The 18,328-nt window shown below is 47.0% G+C and overlaps 1 protein-coding gene across 2 annotated transcripts in view; it reads right to left on the bottom strand.

The window, feature by feature from the left end:
* The window catches only part of LOC132390842 (rab11 family-interacting protein 1-like), a 58,260-nt gene extending 41,290 nt beyond the window's left edge, over positions 1–16,970 (bottom strand). Inside the window, exons 1-2 of one of the 2 annotated variants that reach the window (XM_059963385.1) lie at positions 15,458–16,970; positions 14,915–15,286 (exon numbers count right to left, since the gene is read on the bottom strand). In XM_059963385.1, the coding sequence (XP_059819368.1) occupies positions 14,915–15,286; positions 15,458–15,768 (683 nt within the window). In that variant the 5' untranslated portion in view covers positions 15,769–16,970. Of the gene's footprint in view, positions 1–14,914; positions 15,287–15,448 lie in introns of both variants that reach the window. The other variant, XM_059963391.1, reaches the window with a different exon arrangement.
* Positions 16,971–18,328: the final 1,358 nt, after the last annotated feature.

Below are 18,328 nucleotides of genomic sequence, written 5' to 3'. Positions count from 1 at the left end.
CATACGTTATCACGCTACCACGCGATACATGCTTGTTTCACTTAAGGTAAACACAAAGTTAGGCCTGCATTTCGGACTCCCACGTCTTCCTTTGAATTAGTTTAATGCATTAAGTTACAAACTATAACAAGCGTTAGCTGCAAGATCAAGGTTAGATTCCTATGCTATCTGTAAGGAGTGTGCAAGTTCTCCCTGTGACAGCATGGGTTTCTTCCCGCATTACAAAAACATACAGGTTTGGGTTAGTGAGTTATGTTTTAACACCAGATGTGCATAAAGCTGATTTCTCTCTAGACTCTCTCAACTTGCACTATTTGGAACACGGCCACAGGGAGAGTATACAAGCCACAAAGACGGCAGAGATTGGGATTGAACCCAGACCACTGAAGCTGAGGGACAGATGCCCTTTACTCTGTCTGCTCATCTCCCCCTTGGACCCAAGGACCATTACATCATCCTACTGATAAGGACCCTACCGATACCCCACTCAGATGTGGCCCTCATATCAAGGGCCACCAGGGTACAGAAACAGTGGAGGACATCCCAAGTCCAACATCACTTCTTCCCTTTAGCCACTGACACAACCCTAATCACTGCAGTTTAGGAACACGGTGACCACCATGCCTCAAGAACAGTATTCACCAAGGACACTCCCCACCACGACATGCCTTCTTCTCATTACTACCATCAGGGAGGTGGTGGCACAGGAGCCTGTAGACACACTCAATTTAAGAATAGCTTCTTCCCCTCTGCCATCAAATTCCTGAAAAGTCCATGAACACCACCTCACCATTCTGCTCATTACTTATTGTATTTTAGTTGTTTTTTTAAAAATATATAATCAAACTGCACTGCTGCCACAAATCAAATTTCACAACATATGGCGGTGATAGATAATAAGCTGACTGATTCTGCTTTCTTTGCCCTCCAAGAGGACCACAGCCCTGCCACTGGGTTTGGAGATGCGCGTGTCTCTATGACCTGGGGAGCCATGTTGGCTGGAGTCAACATGGTATTTACGATTTGGCTCTTGGTAGGGTCACCCATGCCAAACAGGTCAAAGGGCAGAGGCCAGGCCAAGAGTAGTTCACTGGTCCAACTTAGGGCGAAGAACCCTGATAGTAGCCCAGACTCTCCACCTGGGACTTGCATGGCTGACAGCAGAGAGGAAGCTACTGACGTGATGAAGGAAGACAAGAACTCTGCCAGAGATGGACCTTCATTGCTGACAATCACTTAATGCTAGGAGTAGACCTTCTCCGCCACCAATCGACGAATTGAACTTGCAAACAATTTCTTCCTTGTGAATGCCGCTCACCTGATGCTCTGTGTCTGTGACGCTGCAAGTATTTTTCCTTTCTCGACTCATTGGGTGCTTGAGTCTCTTCCCCCCCCCCCCCACAAAAAAAAAAGGTTTTTGAGGTTGTTTTGTGGCTGCCTACGAGGAGGTGAACCTCAAGGCTGTGTAATGTATACGTACTTCAATAATAAATGTACTTCGGCTTGTGAAAACGAGAATAACTCTCCTTGGACACCAGCCCGAGAAGTCAGGAGTGTTAACCCAATACTGGACCTCACCTGGATGACTGCCAAAGCTCCACAGGCATTATAGAGCAGGGCAGTGCTCTATTTAGCTTGTTCCTCACAGAATGGTGACTTCAACAATGCAGCAGGAAACTAGCACCAAACAACCCTTGTTTACAAGGTAATCAAGTCACTCTAATTAAAAGGCCAGCTCAATGCAAATCAATTCAACTTCCCTACCACCAAGATACACATGTAATTACTTCCAGGCATTAGCCTTGAGAGATTCAGCAGATGCTGGAAATCTTGAGCGGCACACTCAAAGTGCTGGAGGAACTCAGAAGGACAGGCCGCGTCTGTGAAAGGGAATAAACAGTCAATGTTTTGGACCGAGACCTGTCATCAGGACTGGAAAGGCAAGGGGAAATAGCCAGAATAAGGTGATGGCTGGGAAGTGATGGGCGAGACCGGGTTTGGGGGGTGGGGGTGGGGGGGGGGACTGAAGGGAAGCTGGGAGGTGATAGGCAGGACCGGGTGAGGGATAAGGTGGGTTGATCGAGGGGAATGAAGTGAGAAGCTGGGAGGTCCTGTGGAGGCAGCGAGGGCAGGAGGAGGAATCGGACAGGAAAGACAGCAAACCATGGAAGAATGGAAAGGGGAAGGATGGGAAGAGAAGGAGAGAGGATAATCAGAATGGAAAAAGACAGGACCTCTTACCTCTTCTCTGGCTAAAAAATATTGCCCGAAAGACTTGATATTAGAAATTGGCCCTCTAGCATGTGCCAAACACAGCAAAAGAGATGCCTCAGGGAATCAAATTTGATAAGATCATAGCCAACCAAATCCCCACCTCAATGCCATTCTCTCCTCCCCATTGCTCAAACCCATTGTCAGAATAAATCTGATTCTGACAAAGATTGTTTTATGAAGGAGGCGATCAGCCAGGATACCAAAGTCATTGGTGTATGCAAGGCTCCAAGGACCTCTCAGTTAATGGTGGTTTACAAAATGGGTGATCTCAGCCATTATCAATGCCCTTCAGAGATTGTCTGCCTGGCGTCAGCGGTCACATAACCAGGACTTGTGATCTGCTGCTCGTACGACCGTCCACCACCTGCTCCCGTGGCTTCATGTGACCCTGACTGGGGGGGGGGTAAGCAGCTGCTGCACCTTGCCCAAGGGCGATTGCAGGCTAGCAATGGGAAGAGGTGCCTTACACCTCCTTTGGTGGAGATGCATCTCCACCCCACCACCCAAATTTACTATATTTACTTTATAACTCATAATAATTTAAGTCTTTTGCATTTACTGCTGAACAAATTTCTTATCAGAAAGGTGAACGAGATCAACAGGTGACATCCAACAGCCAGGGGTGTGGCTCTGAACCACTCTGTGGTGAGCGAAGGCTATGACCAGGCACAGAAGTCATGGTCGCCCATTGTGCCGACCAACCAGCCACCCAACTTTATGCAAGGGTTTTTTTCATAAATTCTATTGTAATTTCCATTTCCCTGCTAGAAAATTGATCTGGTAACATGTACGTAATTGAATTATAAATTTTACTTTGAAAACTTTTGTTGAGATATGTCTTCATGAACTGTTCTAACCACATTGTCACTACCCCTATCCCCCACCCCTTCCAACCATCAAAACTGGCCGACGACAGCCTTTCAACAGTACACATGCCTGCAGGCAGTTGCTTTCAATGCTAATTCTGCTCCAGGCACTCATCCAAGTGGATCTGGCAAATGAAACTGTCCTGATGTTACGTGTGTCGGTTGGTATGCAGGTCTCCTGTTTGCCCGAGGGTAGCACTGTATTGTTTACACATCATTGCTTCAATTTTCCACTGTGCAAACAGAAGCTACCTGATACATACACACAATGTCGGAGGAACTCAGCAGGGCAGGCAGCATCTATGGAAAACAGATAAACAGGCAACATTTCAGGCCGAGATGGATCGGCAGGACTGAAAAGGAAACATGAAGAAGCCAGAATAAGCAGCTGGAATGGTAGAATACAAACTGGCAGGAGATAGGCAAGACCAGGTGGGAGAGTAGGTGGGTTGAGGAAGCTGGCAGGTGATAGGTAGAAAATCTAATAAGGGGGAAGGAGGAGGAGATCCAGAAGGAAGTGGTGTGCAGGTGGAAAAAAAAAGAAAGTAACCAAAATGGAGAATGGAAAAAGTGGGAGATGGAGAAATGGTGGGGAGACAAGTTCCCAGGAAGGACATGTGGCTGCGGGTCTGCCTGATGCAAGTTCCTCCATCTGCAGAATCTCACGTCCATGTTGATTCCCTACCACGCGGGTTCCCAAACTTTTTTAAAAATGCCATTAATCGAGGGGTCTGTGGACCCCAGATTGGGGACCCTTACACGACCATGAAGGGCCCTCAGCATCCTAGACCGCTTCTCATTACTGCCATCCAGGAAGAGGCATCGGCATAACCTCTTGTTTATGGCACTTGACTGAAGGGTGGGAATGCTGCCAAGAATAGAGCTGGTTAATTATGCATTACCACTGAGAATACTTATAATGGTTTTAATATTTGGCCCTGGGGCTAGCTTGAACCGAGTCATATCATTGCCAGCCTCCTCTTCTCACCTCCCTCTTCCCTAGGAAACAGACAAAACCCTTTGGTCCCTGACGTGATTTGGAGTTGAACTCTGTTTTTTCTAAAAACATACAGCTCTCATCAACAAAGCCACAAGGGAAACAAGCAAATGCAGGGCTCAAAACCAAATTACTGCTCAAATAACGACCTTATTTTTTTATATATAAGTGATACACCCACATAACTCTGATGTTAAAACAGTGAATTCTAAGAACACAGAATAAAGCACAGAAATAGCTCAACACCAGTTTCTATTGCAATGAGTCTCTTTTCTATCACTCGATCTGCCCCCATCCACTGTTTGTCCACTCCTTTAGATATTCTCCAGAGGGACAATGAGGCCAGTATATCAGAGGTAGACAATACGGATACAATAAAAGCTTACCCCCACCCCCAGGTCCCACATGGAAAACAGTTTTAAAATAAATAAATCAGCTACAAAGACTTTGAAAGGTTGGTCATGTCATTTCTTCAATACTGAGAACATGAATTGTTGAGTCCTTGAACGAGAGTCTGGTAGGTTGTGGGATCAGTTCAGTGTTGAAGTGAGTAAAATTATCCACCCTGGTTCAGGAGCCTGATGGTTGAAGGGTTACAGCTGTTGCTGAACCTGGTGGTGTGGGACCCGAGGCTCCTGTACCTGCTTCCTAATGGCAGCAGTGAGAAGAGAGCAGTGATGGTGAGGGTCTTTGACGATGGAAGCTGCTTTCTTCTGGCAGTGCTCCGTGTAGATGTGCTCAAAGGTGGGGAGGACTTTACCAGTGATGGACTGGACTGCGGTAAGGAAAACCAAGAAGCTACAGTGGAAATTTACAAATTGTAGCCACAAGATTGGATTCGACAACTTTGTTTGATTAAATCATTTGACCTTAAAGACAACTGGCCAAAGCCTCTAAAACAATTTTATCTCCCACCTTACAGAATCAGGTTAATTACTCAACATATTGTGAAGTTTCATTGTTAGCGGCACTACAGTGAAATACAAAAATTACAAATTCCAATAAATATTTAAAAATTAAATTAGTGCCTAGAGAGCAGAGCATGAGGTAGTGTTCTGGGGTTCATTATCCATTCAGAAATCTGATGGCAGAGGGGAAGAAGCTGTTCCTGAGTGACTGAGTGTGTGCCTTCAGGCTCCTGTACCTCCTCCCTGATGGCAACAATAAGAAGAGGGCATGTCCTGGTGCCAAGTGCAATTAGTGATGGATTTCATCTCTTTAAGGCATCACTTTCTGAAGATATCCTGGATGCTGAGGAGACTGGTGCCCATGATGGAGTGACTGAGTTTGCAACTTCGCGCAGTGTTTTTTTTCCCTGATCCTGTGCAGTGGTCCCTCCGTACCAGATGGAGATACAGCCAGTTAAAATGCTCTCCATGGTACATCTATAGAAATTTACAAACGTCTTTGGTGACATACCAAATCTCCTCAAAGTCCAAATAAATAAAGGTGCTCTTTATACTTGTATCAAAAAATTAAACCCAGGATAGATCTCAGAGTCGTTGACACCCAGGAACTAGAAACTGTTTACTTTCCACTGCCAATCACTCATAAAGGACCGGTGCATATTCCCTCGACCGCTCCTCTCTGATCTTACATACACGATCCTCTGAACCCAGGACAGGCCGTTTTCTGTGGCCTCATGGGACAGACAATGGGCCTTCAACTTCCCCAGCAAGCTTGCAGGTTCACAGACTTGAGTCTTTGGCTATTAGGCCTCAGCTTCTGATCGAACCTTCAGGTATTTAGACTTCAATCTGTGGTACTGACCCAGGACTCTTCAATCATAATGAACGAGGACCCTGGATAAGGTCCTGAACTCCAATCACAGAGTACACAGAAAACTCCTCAACTGTGGGGTGGTGCTTAAGCCCACATCGCTGCTGGTCTGATATCCAAGTCTACGTCACTGCCCTTTAAACATGTAATGGAAGCTTAGACCCTGTCCTCAAATCCCCCACACATCCCTGTCCCTAGACTCCAACCTCACCCCTAACTCTCCTGTGTCCAAAACCATCCCAACGAACAAAAACAAACTAAAATCTGAACTGCAACCTCAACCTGGCACCATTTTGATAAATAAACCATAGACTGGGGGCTCCCAACCCATTTTTTTATGCCAAGGACAACACCATAAAGCAGATGACACCAAGTCAGCAGGTCAACAGTTTAGCTCTGAAAGGCTTGTAAAATTGAGTTTTGGTCACATTTCACAATATATTGGCCAGTTAGTCAACTTCCATTCTACTGGGACAGACCCCTGGTGTAGGGACGGAGATTGTGAGGAAAACCATGTTCTATAAAGAGGTGGTAACCAAGGCATGCCTTCTCATCAAGGTGGTGGTACAGGAGCCTGAGGACAATGTTTATAAGAACAGTTCCTACCCTGCCACCATCAGATATCTGAAGACAAATAAAAGAAGAACACAAACTCATTATTCCCTTTCTTTGCACTGTATTTATTTGTATAGTTATTTTAAGTCTTGGATCTGTACTGCCGCCACAAAACAAATTTCATGTCTTAAGACAGCATTAATAAACCAGATTTTGATTCTGACTTGACCCAATTACTCCACTTCTTGCACAACTCATTTCTGTACACATTTCTTATTGTAATGCACTGAACTGCTGCCACTAAACAGATTGCACAATATAGGTCCGCGCACTGGAATCTGCTGTCTGTCACGGCCTCATTCACAGCCCGATCAAGTCACCAGGTGTACAGTGCATTTCTGTACGATCCCCCAAGTTCCGTGCCGTTCACCTGGCGTCTGCACACACGACACATTTTCAGTTGTGGCAGGGCGGGTCTCCAAAACAAATAAATAATTCCAATCAAGGCACAAAAACGCCACCTTCCTTGCACAAGTTTGCTCCTCCCAAGCGTTGGCTGGGTATTTATTTACTGTTATTTAATTACTTAGAGATGACCAATTAACCAAAACATCTTGGGAACTTGAAAGGAAACCCACCTACATCACGGGGAGGACGTACAAACTCCTTACGGAGGACATCGGAACTGAACTCTGACACCTCGAGTTGTAAGAGTGCAACTACCATGGTGCCCCTGAACTTGGAATTAGCACACATCTGGGAGTTATTTTAATATTTTGTTTAGGGGTAAAGCATGGACCAGGCTCCTGCTGTCCAACGAGCTGCACCACCCATTTAACCGACCCTAATTACAGGACAACTTACAATGGCCAAATAACCTACTAACCAGTAGGCCTTTGGACTGCCAGAGGAAATTGAAGAGCCCGGAGAAAACCAATGTGGTCACGGGGAGAACATACAAACTCCTTACAGGTGGCATTGGATTTGAACTCTGAACTCACACACAGAGCTGTAATAGCGTCACGCCAACAGCTACACGACCGTCGCCCACCCACACGAGTTTTCAACTGTGGCTCTCACTGTACAAACAATGGAGCTTCAGCTCGACAGTATTTGAACCACCAACCGAATCAAGTTTCACTGCCAACTTGCTCCAGCACATCTGATTTACCACACCCTAACCACAGAGACCAGCACACAGTACCAGATGGCAGCAGCCTTGCTCAGAACAGGGTTCTAGCTTCCAGAGCAACTTGTGTAAAATGCTGGAGGAACTCAGCAGCGTATACGGAAGGAAATAAACAGTTGATGTTTTGGACAGAAACCTTTCACCAGGCTCAAAAACTCCAACTGTTTATTCCTCTCCCTAGACGCTGCCTGACCTGCAGAGTTCATCCGGCATTTTGTGCATGTTGCTCTGGATTTCCAGCATCTACAGAAATCTCACATTTATGGTTCAACTTCTACCCCTGGACTAGAGATCTAACCACAGTTACCAAGATCAACTTTATGATAACAATTTGTTCCACACTCACCCCACTTTTTCACATCTATCTGAAGGTCACAAACTCTACCAAACTGTCCGCTTCCACAACCAACTCCGATAACCCATTCCTCACACCTATCAATCTGCATAAACAAACATGACTCACATCACTTTTATACACCCCCACTTAACCTCAGAAGAACATCCTCTGGTGTTTGATATATCTACCCTGGAGAAAAGATTCCCAGAGGGCATGCACTGAAAGCGAGGGGGATATGAGGGGCAATTTTTTTCTTTAAAAACCTCAGAATAGTCAATGCCAGGAATGTGCTGCCTGGTACGGTGGTAGAGACAAATACATTACAGGCTTTTAAGAGACGTTTGTATACAAGGAAGATGAAGGCATATGGACAGGGGGTAGGTAAGAGAGATTAGTGTTTGGGCATTTTTGATTTGCTTTTTAGCTGGGTTAGTCCAGTGTTGTGGGCCGAATGGCCTGTACCAGTACTATGTCTACCCTGTCTATGCGTTTCTATCGAGCTTCCCCTCAGCCTCCGAGGAATGAGTGGAACGACACAAGTTTGTGGTAGGTCGCGACAGCAATCCCAGTAACAGATCAGGGTACAGGAACAGGGGACACAAAACTGACAGAATCGTGTGGACCATCACAAGATTGAACTATAGACATGCAAGGCACGTGGATGAAAGAAAAGAGAAGGGCCAGGTGGGAAGGAAAGGGTTAGATGATCTGACAGTAGGTTAAAGGCCAGAACAACATCATGACCCAACGGGCCTGCACTGCACTGGACCATTCTATGCTCAGTGTTTGACCCTGCACAAGCGGTTCACACTGAACCACCACACCCCAGTCTGCTGACTTATTTTTTGTATTGCTGTCATTTCCGTTACTGTATAACCAAGCACGATACCTTTCCTATCTGCTCCATATCTGAACAGTTCATGAACACTACCTTACTACACGGCTTCTGCTGCACTCTTACACACACTCACTGGTACACCTGCTCATTAATTCAAATATCTCATCAGCCAATCACATGGAAGCACCTCAATGCATAAAAGCATGGAGACATGGTCAACAGGTTCAGTTGTTGTTCAGCCCAATCGGAACAGGGAAGAAAATGTGAACCGAGTGACTGACCCTGGAATGATTGTTGGTGCCAGATGGGGTGGTTTGAGTATCTCAGAAAATGCTGATCTCCTGGGTTTTCATGCACAACAGTCCCTGGAGTTCAGAGAATGGTGCGAACTGCAAAAAAAAAATTCCAGAGTAGCAGTTCTGTGGGGGAAGATACAGAAGCCTCAGGACTCACTATCGGATTCACAAATGGTTACTACCCCTCAACCATCAAGCTCTTCACTTGCCCCACCACTGATCTGTTCCCACAATACAAGGACTCACTTTCAAAGACTCTTCATCTCATGATATTATCTTCTTGTATTTGCACAGTTTGTCATCTTTTGCACACCAGCTGAATGACCAAATTTCTGCGATTTTTCATTATTTCTGTGACGGTTATTATTCTATCATGCATATATTGAACATGCCCACAAGAAAATGAATCTCAGGGATTAGTACGTGGTGACAAAAACATTGTGATAATAAGTTTACTTTTGACTACTTAAGGCAGCACTTTTCTCACAACCACCACTCCGCGTTTTAAAAAACCCTACTTGTCATCCCACCATACTTTAATCACACTAAGATTATGACCCCTCGTACTAGCAAATTTCCACCTGGGGAAAGTCTCTGATTGGCCACTTGAAGCATGACTCACATCTTATGCACCTCTATCAAGTCACCTCTCATCCTACTTCACTCTAGCTAGAAAAGCCCTCTCACTCAACCTTCAAGTTCTCCCACAGCTTCACCCCTCCCGATTTGTAGACTCCTCCAGCCCTACAGTATTCCCAATTCTGAAAATATTGTTATGCGCCATGTCATAGGACGTGGGCAATCATGATCTTTTTATTACCATGATTGTTTTTGGCAAATTTTTCTGCAGAAATGGTTTGCCATTGCCTTCTTCTGGGCAGTGTCTTTACAAGACGGGTGACCCCAGTCATTATCAATACTCTTCAGAGATTGTCTGCCTGGTGTCAGTGGTCACATAACCAGGACTTGTGATCTGCACCGGCTGCTCATACGACCATCCACCACCTGCTCCCGAGGCTTCACAAGACCCTGATCGGGGGCTAAGCAGGTGCTACACCTTGCCCGAGGGTGACCTGCAGACCAGTGGAGAGAAGGAGCGTCTTACACCTCCTTTGACAGAAATACATCTCCACCCACTGCAAATATCAAGTTCAATAATTCCATAACAGCTGACATCAAATTCTGGAACTCCCCTCATGAAGCCTAATCTTCAAGAACTTCCAGTATTAGTCAGATTTTGTCCAGTGATGCTATTACATTTGGTTGTTATTTTGCAATGTTTTTCTTAAACTCACTACCCAAATGCAAGTGGTCACTATGTTTTGTTTCCAGTTTTCCCTACCACACCCACACAGCCCCAATATGCTGGTTTCTCCAGTCACCGGGGTTATCTCAGTCGCATTCCGTCTCGAGCACACTGGCCTCACAGAGTTTAAACTAATTAGGACAACAAACCACCAAACCCTGCAGCTGACGTCCTTCAGACTGCAGCAAGCAGAGTTCACTAAATTATTCCTAAAAATAAATGCACACCAACCGAGAAATGAAAGTCTCACTGTACCTATATGCAATGCAATTAATCATCGCATGTGTGACAATCGCAATCACAGGAAATGAAAATGCAGACAAGTCTCAAGATGTACCAACATGGTCCGATTTTTGCATGCTAACCTACAAGGAGGCCAAAAGGCTGCTGAACTGCCCGTGAAAGTCTGGAGCTGCTTGGACAAGGGACACTGCATTGGAAAGATGAAACGCTTCTCTCCATCTCCAGGCCTCCCTCCAAGCAATGTACCATCCCAAGTGTTTCACCATTACAGGCTCTAAACCATTTAACTCTCCTCCAGGACAGCAATTTCACCACAAGTCAATTGTAGTTGCCACCACCTTCAAGTATAATTAAGGTCAAGAAATGCTGCACTCTCCCACTTCAATCCAAGAACAAAAATCACTGAAGAGAATGCACTGCAATTAGACAACTTTCCTACTAACAACACACACAAAATGCTGGTGGAACACAGCAGGCCAGGCAGCATCTATAGGGAGAAGTGCTGTCGACGTTTCGGGCCGAGACCCTTCGTCAGGACTAACCGAAAGGGAAGATAGTAAGAGATTTGAAAGTAGTGGAGGGAGGGGGAAATGCGAAATGATAGGAGAAGACCAGAGGGGGTGGGGTGAAGCTAAGGGCTGGAAAGGTGATTGGCGAAAGTGACAGAGCTGGAGAATGGAAAGGATCATGGGACGGGAGGCCTCAGGAGAAAGAAGGGGGGGGGGGGGGGGGGGGGGAAGCACCAGAGGGAGATGCAGAACAGGCAAACAACTAAATATGTCAGGGATGGGACAAGAAGGGGAGGAGGGGCATTAACCGAAGTTAGAGAAGTCAATGTTCATGCCATCAGGTTGGAGGCTACCCAGCCGGTATATAATACCTGGACTATTCCTCTTCCCACCCAATCTCTTGCAAAAAGGCTATCCCCCTTATCACAATTCCTGTCTCCGCTGCATCTGCTCTCAGGAGGAGGCTTTTCATTCCAGGACGAAGGAGATGTCTTCCTTTTTTAAACAAAGGGGCTTCCCTTCATCCACCATCAACTCTGCTCTCAAACGCATCTCTCCCATTTCCCGCACATCTGCCCTCACCCCATCCACCCGCCACCCCACTCGGGATAGGGTTCCCCTTGTCCTTACCTACCACCCCACCAGCCTCCAGGTCCAACATATAATTCTCCGTAACTTCCGCCACCTCCAACGGGATCCCACTACCAAACACGTTTTTCCCTCCCCCCCTTTCTGCTTTCCGCAGGGATCGCTCCCTACGCGACTCCCTTGTCCACTCATTCCCCCCCCCCCCCCCCCCCATCGATCTCCCTCCTGGCACTTATCCTTGTAAACGGAACATGTGCTACACCTGCCCTTACACTTCCTCCCTCACCACCATTCAGGGCCCCCAGACAGTCCTTCCAGGTGAGGCGACACTTCACCTGTGAGTCGGCTGGTGTGGTATACTGTGTCCGGTGCTCCCGGTGTGGCCTTTTATATATTGGTGAGACCCGACGCAGACTGGGAGACCGTTTCGTGGAACACCTACGCTCGGTCGGCCAGAAAAAGCAGGATCTCCCAGTGGCCACGCATTTTAATTCCACATCCCATTCCCATTCTGATATGTCTGTCCATGGGCTCCTCTATTGTCAAAATGAATCCAAACTCAGGTTGGAGGAACAACACCTTATATACCGGCTGGGTAGCCTCCAACCTGATGGCATGAACATTGACTTCTCTAACTTCTGCTAATACCCCTTCTTACCCCATCCCTGACATATTTAGCTGTTTGCCTGTTCTCCATCTCCCTCTGGTACTCCCACCCCACCCCCCCCCAACTCCTTTCTTTCTCCTGAGGCCTCCCGTCCCATGATCCTTTCCCTTCTCCAGCTCTGTATCGCTTTCACCAATCACCTTTCCAGCCCTTAGCTTCATCCCACCCCCTCCGGTCTTCTCCATTTCCCCCTCCCCCCTCTACTTTCAAATCTCTTACTATCTTTCCTTTCGGTCAGTCCTGACGAAGGGTCTCGGCCCGAAACGTCGACAGTGCTTCTCCCTATAGATGCTGCCTGGCCTGCTGTGTTCCACCAGCATTTTGTGTGTGTTGTTGTTTGAATTTCCAGCATCTGCAGATTTCCTCCTGTCTGCAACTTTCCTACTGCTGGTTTGACACACTCATACCGGAGTAATTACTCAGCTGCTAGAATCGGAATCAGGTTTGTTATCACAAGGCATCATCATTGTATGCCGTGTCGTATGACGTGGGTGATCATGGTCTCATGCCCATGATTGTTCTCGACAATTTTTTCCTACAGAAGTAGTTTCCCATTCCCTTCTTCTGGGCAGTGTCTTTACAAGATGGGTGAGCCCAGCCATTATCAATACTGTTCGGAAATTGTCTGCCTGGCGTCAGTGGTCACATAACCAGGACTTGTGATCTGCTCCGGCTGCTCATACGACCATCCACCACCTGCTCCCATGGCTTCACGTGACTCTGATCGGGGGCTAAGCAGGTGCTACACCTTGCCCAAGGGTGACCTGCAGGCTAGTGGAGGGAAGGAGCACCTCACACCTCCTTTGGTAGAGACACATCTTCACCCCACCACCCATAACACACAGCAGCAGACTTAGGCCATTTGGCCCCTCATGCCTAGTCATCCATTTGATCGTGGCTGATTTATTTTCCCCCTCTACCCTATTCACCTGTCATCTCACCATAACCTTTGACTAATCAAGAACATATGAACCTCCATTTTAGATACCCAATGACTCCACCTCCTGAGCCGTCTGCAGCAATGAGTTCCAGATTCACCACCTTCTATCTCAAGCAGATGCTCCCAACCTGGGATGCACGGACCCCTTGGCTAACGGTAGGAGTCTACGGCACAAAGGTTCGGAACCCCTGCATTCCTCATCTGTTCCAAAGGCACATTCTTCAACTGAGGCTGTGCCCTCTGATCCTGGGCTCCCCCATGTAGAAAACATACTCTACACATAACCACTACAGGCCATCTCGGCCCTTCTAGTCTGTGCCGAGCACTTACTCTCACCTAGTCCCATTGACCTGCTCTCAGACTATCTTGGACTTACAAGAAATTCCACATCTCTGATCTAAAAGTACACCATTATATTCAGAAGCTAAGCCCTCAAGACAACAAATCTGTTGCGAAATTTGTTTTGCTCTAGCAGCCGAGTACAATACATAAAAAATATTGCCAAGAGAGAGCGAAGTAGCAAAGACAGTATACACTGTGCCCAAAACCCAGAGTTGCTCTCTTCAGGTCCCTGCACCCCCTCCCTGGTGGTAATGAGAATAGGGCTTATCCTGGGTGGTGGGGTTCCTTAAATGGTAGGGGATCTTCACAGCCAAGAAATGCTGGAAATGTTGAGCCACCCACACTAAATACTGAGGAATTTAGTAGGCCAGGCAGCATCCATGGCAGGAATCAAAGTGGACATTTTGGGCCAAGACCCCTCAACAGATCTGTCTCATCACCAGCTATAGGTGGCATTCAAAAGGGTGAAACAATTAACATCTTGGACACCTATTTTACATATCTCAACAAATATTAAAACTAAAAACTATTCTCCAACTCCGTAAAAATATAGATCAGTAAGGATGAACTCGGTTCTTCCTCTCCACAGATGCTACCCGACCGGCTGAATTCCTCCAGCATCTGCGAATCCAGGTTACTGACGAGAGCACCTTTTAAACCTGACACAGCAGAGTCAAGCAAGAGTTACACAGAAAGGAAAATGAACTCTGAAGAGCTGGCAGCAGGTGTTCTGCAGCAAGTTGGAGGCTGCTGGGGTCCAATATCCTTCAAGCCTTCCCAACATAGTCGGAAACCCTGCACTCTACCCCAGAGCCGCCAATCAGCGACAAGCCCTTTGTCACGTGTTTTCCCCCTTCGCTTCGAAAGCATTTTCCACCAGCAGCGTTAAATACCGAAACAAGAAATCAAAAAACTGAACAGATGGAATTCTGCAGGTGCTGGAAATCCAGAGAAGGCAACATTTGTGGGGAGTTTAAAAAGATAGCCGCCGTTTCGGGCCAAGGGTCCTGATGAAGGGCCCGAAATGTCACCTGTTTATTCCCCTCCAAACAGCTACCTGGCCTGCTGAGTTCCTCCAGCATTTTGTGCGCGTTAATCGGAGACTTGGGCAGGCTGAAAAGTTCTACAGGGGAGGAGAGAGCCGGAGGAAGGGAGAGGGGTTAATTTTGCTCGCAATTTGCACCTTACCCGACTTTATTCCTGGTCTTGTGTTGGTACAGCTCGCCCAGGTCGATCACCGCCTGGCCCAGGAATTTGTCCAGCCCCACCAGGGCTCGGTGCGTGACGATCAGGTACAGGGTGCTCCTCTCCTTGGCGCCCTGCTGCAGCAGCGGCAGCTCGAACTCGGCCTCCTCCCTCCACTGCGGCTCCCTGCTCTTCTCGGCCACCGAGCTGGAGTACTTCTCCTTGCCCAGTTGCATGATGACAAAAGCGTCGTTGGTACCATCCTTGCCCTTGCTGCGCAGCCCGCGGGCTCGGATCACCACCACCCTGACGTGGGTGGGATACCACTGCTGACTCTGCTCCAACAGCGACATGCCCTCGGCGCACGGAGAAAGCCTAGCCCGGTGGAACGAGAGCAGAAGTCTGGTTAGTGTTATAATGGAACCTCGCAACAGTGTCAAGAACTTATGGCAACGATGAGTAAAACTTTAAACCACTGATTCCTCTCCTGAATACCTCCCAGCCCAGTTTACCGAAACTGACCCGCGGACAGCTCACCACTCTCACCCGAGGTCGCTGCTACCTGGCACCGGACTCCGGAGGATCCTAACTCCGAACTCAACTCCACTCCGCCACCTTCCCTCCTCGCTACATAGATTCCACCTGCTTTCACGCCAGGAAAAAATCCCGCTGGTGCCGCCTCCCTCCTGTCTCCATTGGTCTATCTTCCAAGCCCATTGTCCTGATCCCTTTGCTGATTGGATTATCCTGTTGTCCATCAAATTAGGGTACCGCCCCGTTTTCTGCGTACTGCCATTGGTCCAACTGGCCGCCCGTAACAAAGCAGTTGCACGCCCCTCTCTGATTGTGCTTTTCATCTGTCCATCTGGTGACGCATAGGCTCCGCCCTCTGAGCCCTGAGTCTGATGGGGTGGGGGGGAGGAAATGTTGCCACAGTTCACCTGGAGATGACTTCCAAACACTTTAGATCTGTAGTTTCCGATGAAAGGTCACAAAGCAGTCAAAGATCGGGGTGGGGAGTGGAACCGAGTTCAATTCAACCGCTATCATTCTATTAAATAGCAGACTGGATCCGAAGGGCCGAAGAGCCTTCCTATCCTTCAGCATGCCAGCTACCACCACAGATCAACAACCTCAGTGGTTTGCTCTGGTGAGGCACCTGAGAGAGAATAATTTCCAGGTCTACATGCAAAGAGCATTGATAGAATTACTTCAGCAGGGTAGTGTTAAAGTTAGTGCTCTGATTGCAATGTTCTGCAACATTACGTATTTTCGTGCTTTCCCAACGAGGCTATTCGGCCAATTATGTCTGTGCCTGAGCAATCCCATTTGCAAATTCCTACAGATGTACCGGAGAGATGATCTCCGTCTGGTATGGGGGGAACGGAGGAGGCCACTGCACAGGATTGAAATAAGCTGCAGAAATTTGTAAACTCAATCAGCTCCGTCACGGGCGCTAGCCTGTCCAACATCCAGAACATCTTAGAGAAATACAGCAGATAAACAGACCCGGAGGCCCATCTAGTCTTTGCAGAAACAATTTAACTTGCCTTCTCCCATTGAGATGCACTTGGACCACGGCTCTCCACACTCCTACCATTACTGTACCTATTCAAACTTCTCGTAAATGTTGAAATCGAGCTCCGATGGACCACTCGTGCTGGCAGCTCACTCCATACTCTCACGACCCTCCAAGTGAATAAGGTTCCCTTCATGCGCTATTTAAACTTTTCACCTTCCACCCTTAACCCATGACCTCTGGTTGTTGTCCCACCCAACCTAATTGGGAAAAGCCTGCATTTACCCTCTCTATACCCCTCATAATATTGTATACCTCTATCAAATCTCCCCTCAATCTTCTACCTTCAAGGGGAATAAACCCCCAATCCTGCCGAAGGGTCTCGGCCCGAAACGTCGACTGCACTTGCTTCCATAGATGCTGCCTGGCCTGTTGAGTTCCTCCAGCATTTTGTGTGTGTGGCTTGTTTTAGGAACAGCTTCTTCCCCTCTGCCTTCAGATTTCTGAATGAACACTGAACCCATGAGCTCTACCTCACTACTTTTCTCTTTTTGCATTCTTATTTAGTTTAACTTTTTAAATATATATTTCTTTCTGTAATTTAGTCTTTATTATTAAGTATTGCAATTTACTGCTGGTGCATAACCAGAAATTTCACGACATATGCAGGTGATATTAATCCTTGTTTTCCAGTTACTGGAATCTGAGGCCTTGCTGGAAGGACTCAGGGAATGATGTGACATTGATGAAAAGGGGTAGAAGTATGGACAGAAACAGGGTAGTAAACAAAATACGTTTGTAAAAGAAAATTGCGGTAAAGTCCAGACTTTTCCATAATTGTTATTATTCTAGGCAGTTCTGTCATTGGTCCGGCTGCCAGCCCGTAACAAGACAGCTGCACTCCACCCCCCTCTGATTGGTGCTTTCACATGCCCATCAGGGGACGTCAGGGCTCCGCCCCCCCGAACCCTGAGTCTGATGGAGAAGGGCGGGGCACCCGGTCGGCATAATAAAACAGGATACTGAATCCGAACTGGATTAAACAAGCGTTCACCCCTATTTCTGAAGTGGAACAAGAGGCAGTGAACTGGGGAGGAGCGGGTACCTTATGAAAAGTCTGGATTTGTGTATTTAATGCCCATTAACCCAACCCACAAAGACCATCTCAAGTTCCACTGAATAACCGTAGGCAGCACAATAGTGTCGCGGTTAGCGCAACTGCAGAAATGTTGTTACTTGGGTGACACAGCAAATCTCAAAACTCTTAGTGAAATATAGTCGCTGGCGTGTCTTCTTGGTGTTTCAGAATCAGGGTCACGTTTAACATCACCGGCATATGTTGTGAAATTCGTGACTACGCGGCAGCAATACTTTTTACTACTTTATTATAATAATAAAAGATGTAAATTACAGTAAGATGCATAGATAATATATTAAAATTGATATTATATATGTTAAGTAGTGCAAGAAGAGAAATAAAAACATAATGAGGTAGTGTTCATGAGCTCAATGTCCATTCAGAAATCAGATAGCAGAGGGCAAGAAGCTGTTCCTGAATCGTTGAGTGTGTGTCTTCAGGCTCCTGGACCTCCTCCCTGATGGTAGCAATGAAAAGAGAGCATGTCCTGGGTGATGGGGATCCTTTGTAATGGACCCTGTCTTTCTGTGGCATCACCCCTTGAAGATGTCCTGCATGCTGGGGAGGCCAGTGCCCATAATGGAGCTGACTTAGTTCACAACTTCATGCAGCTTACTTCAATCCAGCGCAGTGCCCCCCACCCCTCACCCCATACCTGATGGAGCCAGTTAGAATGGTCTCCACGGTTCATCTGTAGAAATTTATGAGTGTCATTGATGACACAGCAAATCTCTACAAACTCCTATCATGCCTTTTCTGT

The sequence above is a fragment of the Hypanus sabinus genome, chromosome 1 (assembly GCF_030144855.1).
Source record: "Hypanus sabinus isolate sHypSab1 chromosome 1, sHypSab1.hap1, whole genome shotgun sequence".
Classification (NCBI taxonomy): Eukaryota; Metazoa; Chordata; class Chondrichthyes; order Myliobatiformes; family Dasyatidae; genus Hypanus; species Hypanus sabinus.
Note: the sequence above shows the minus strand (reverse complement) of the source record. Positions and strands in the feature narration are given on the sequence as shown.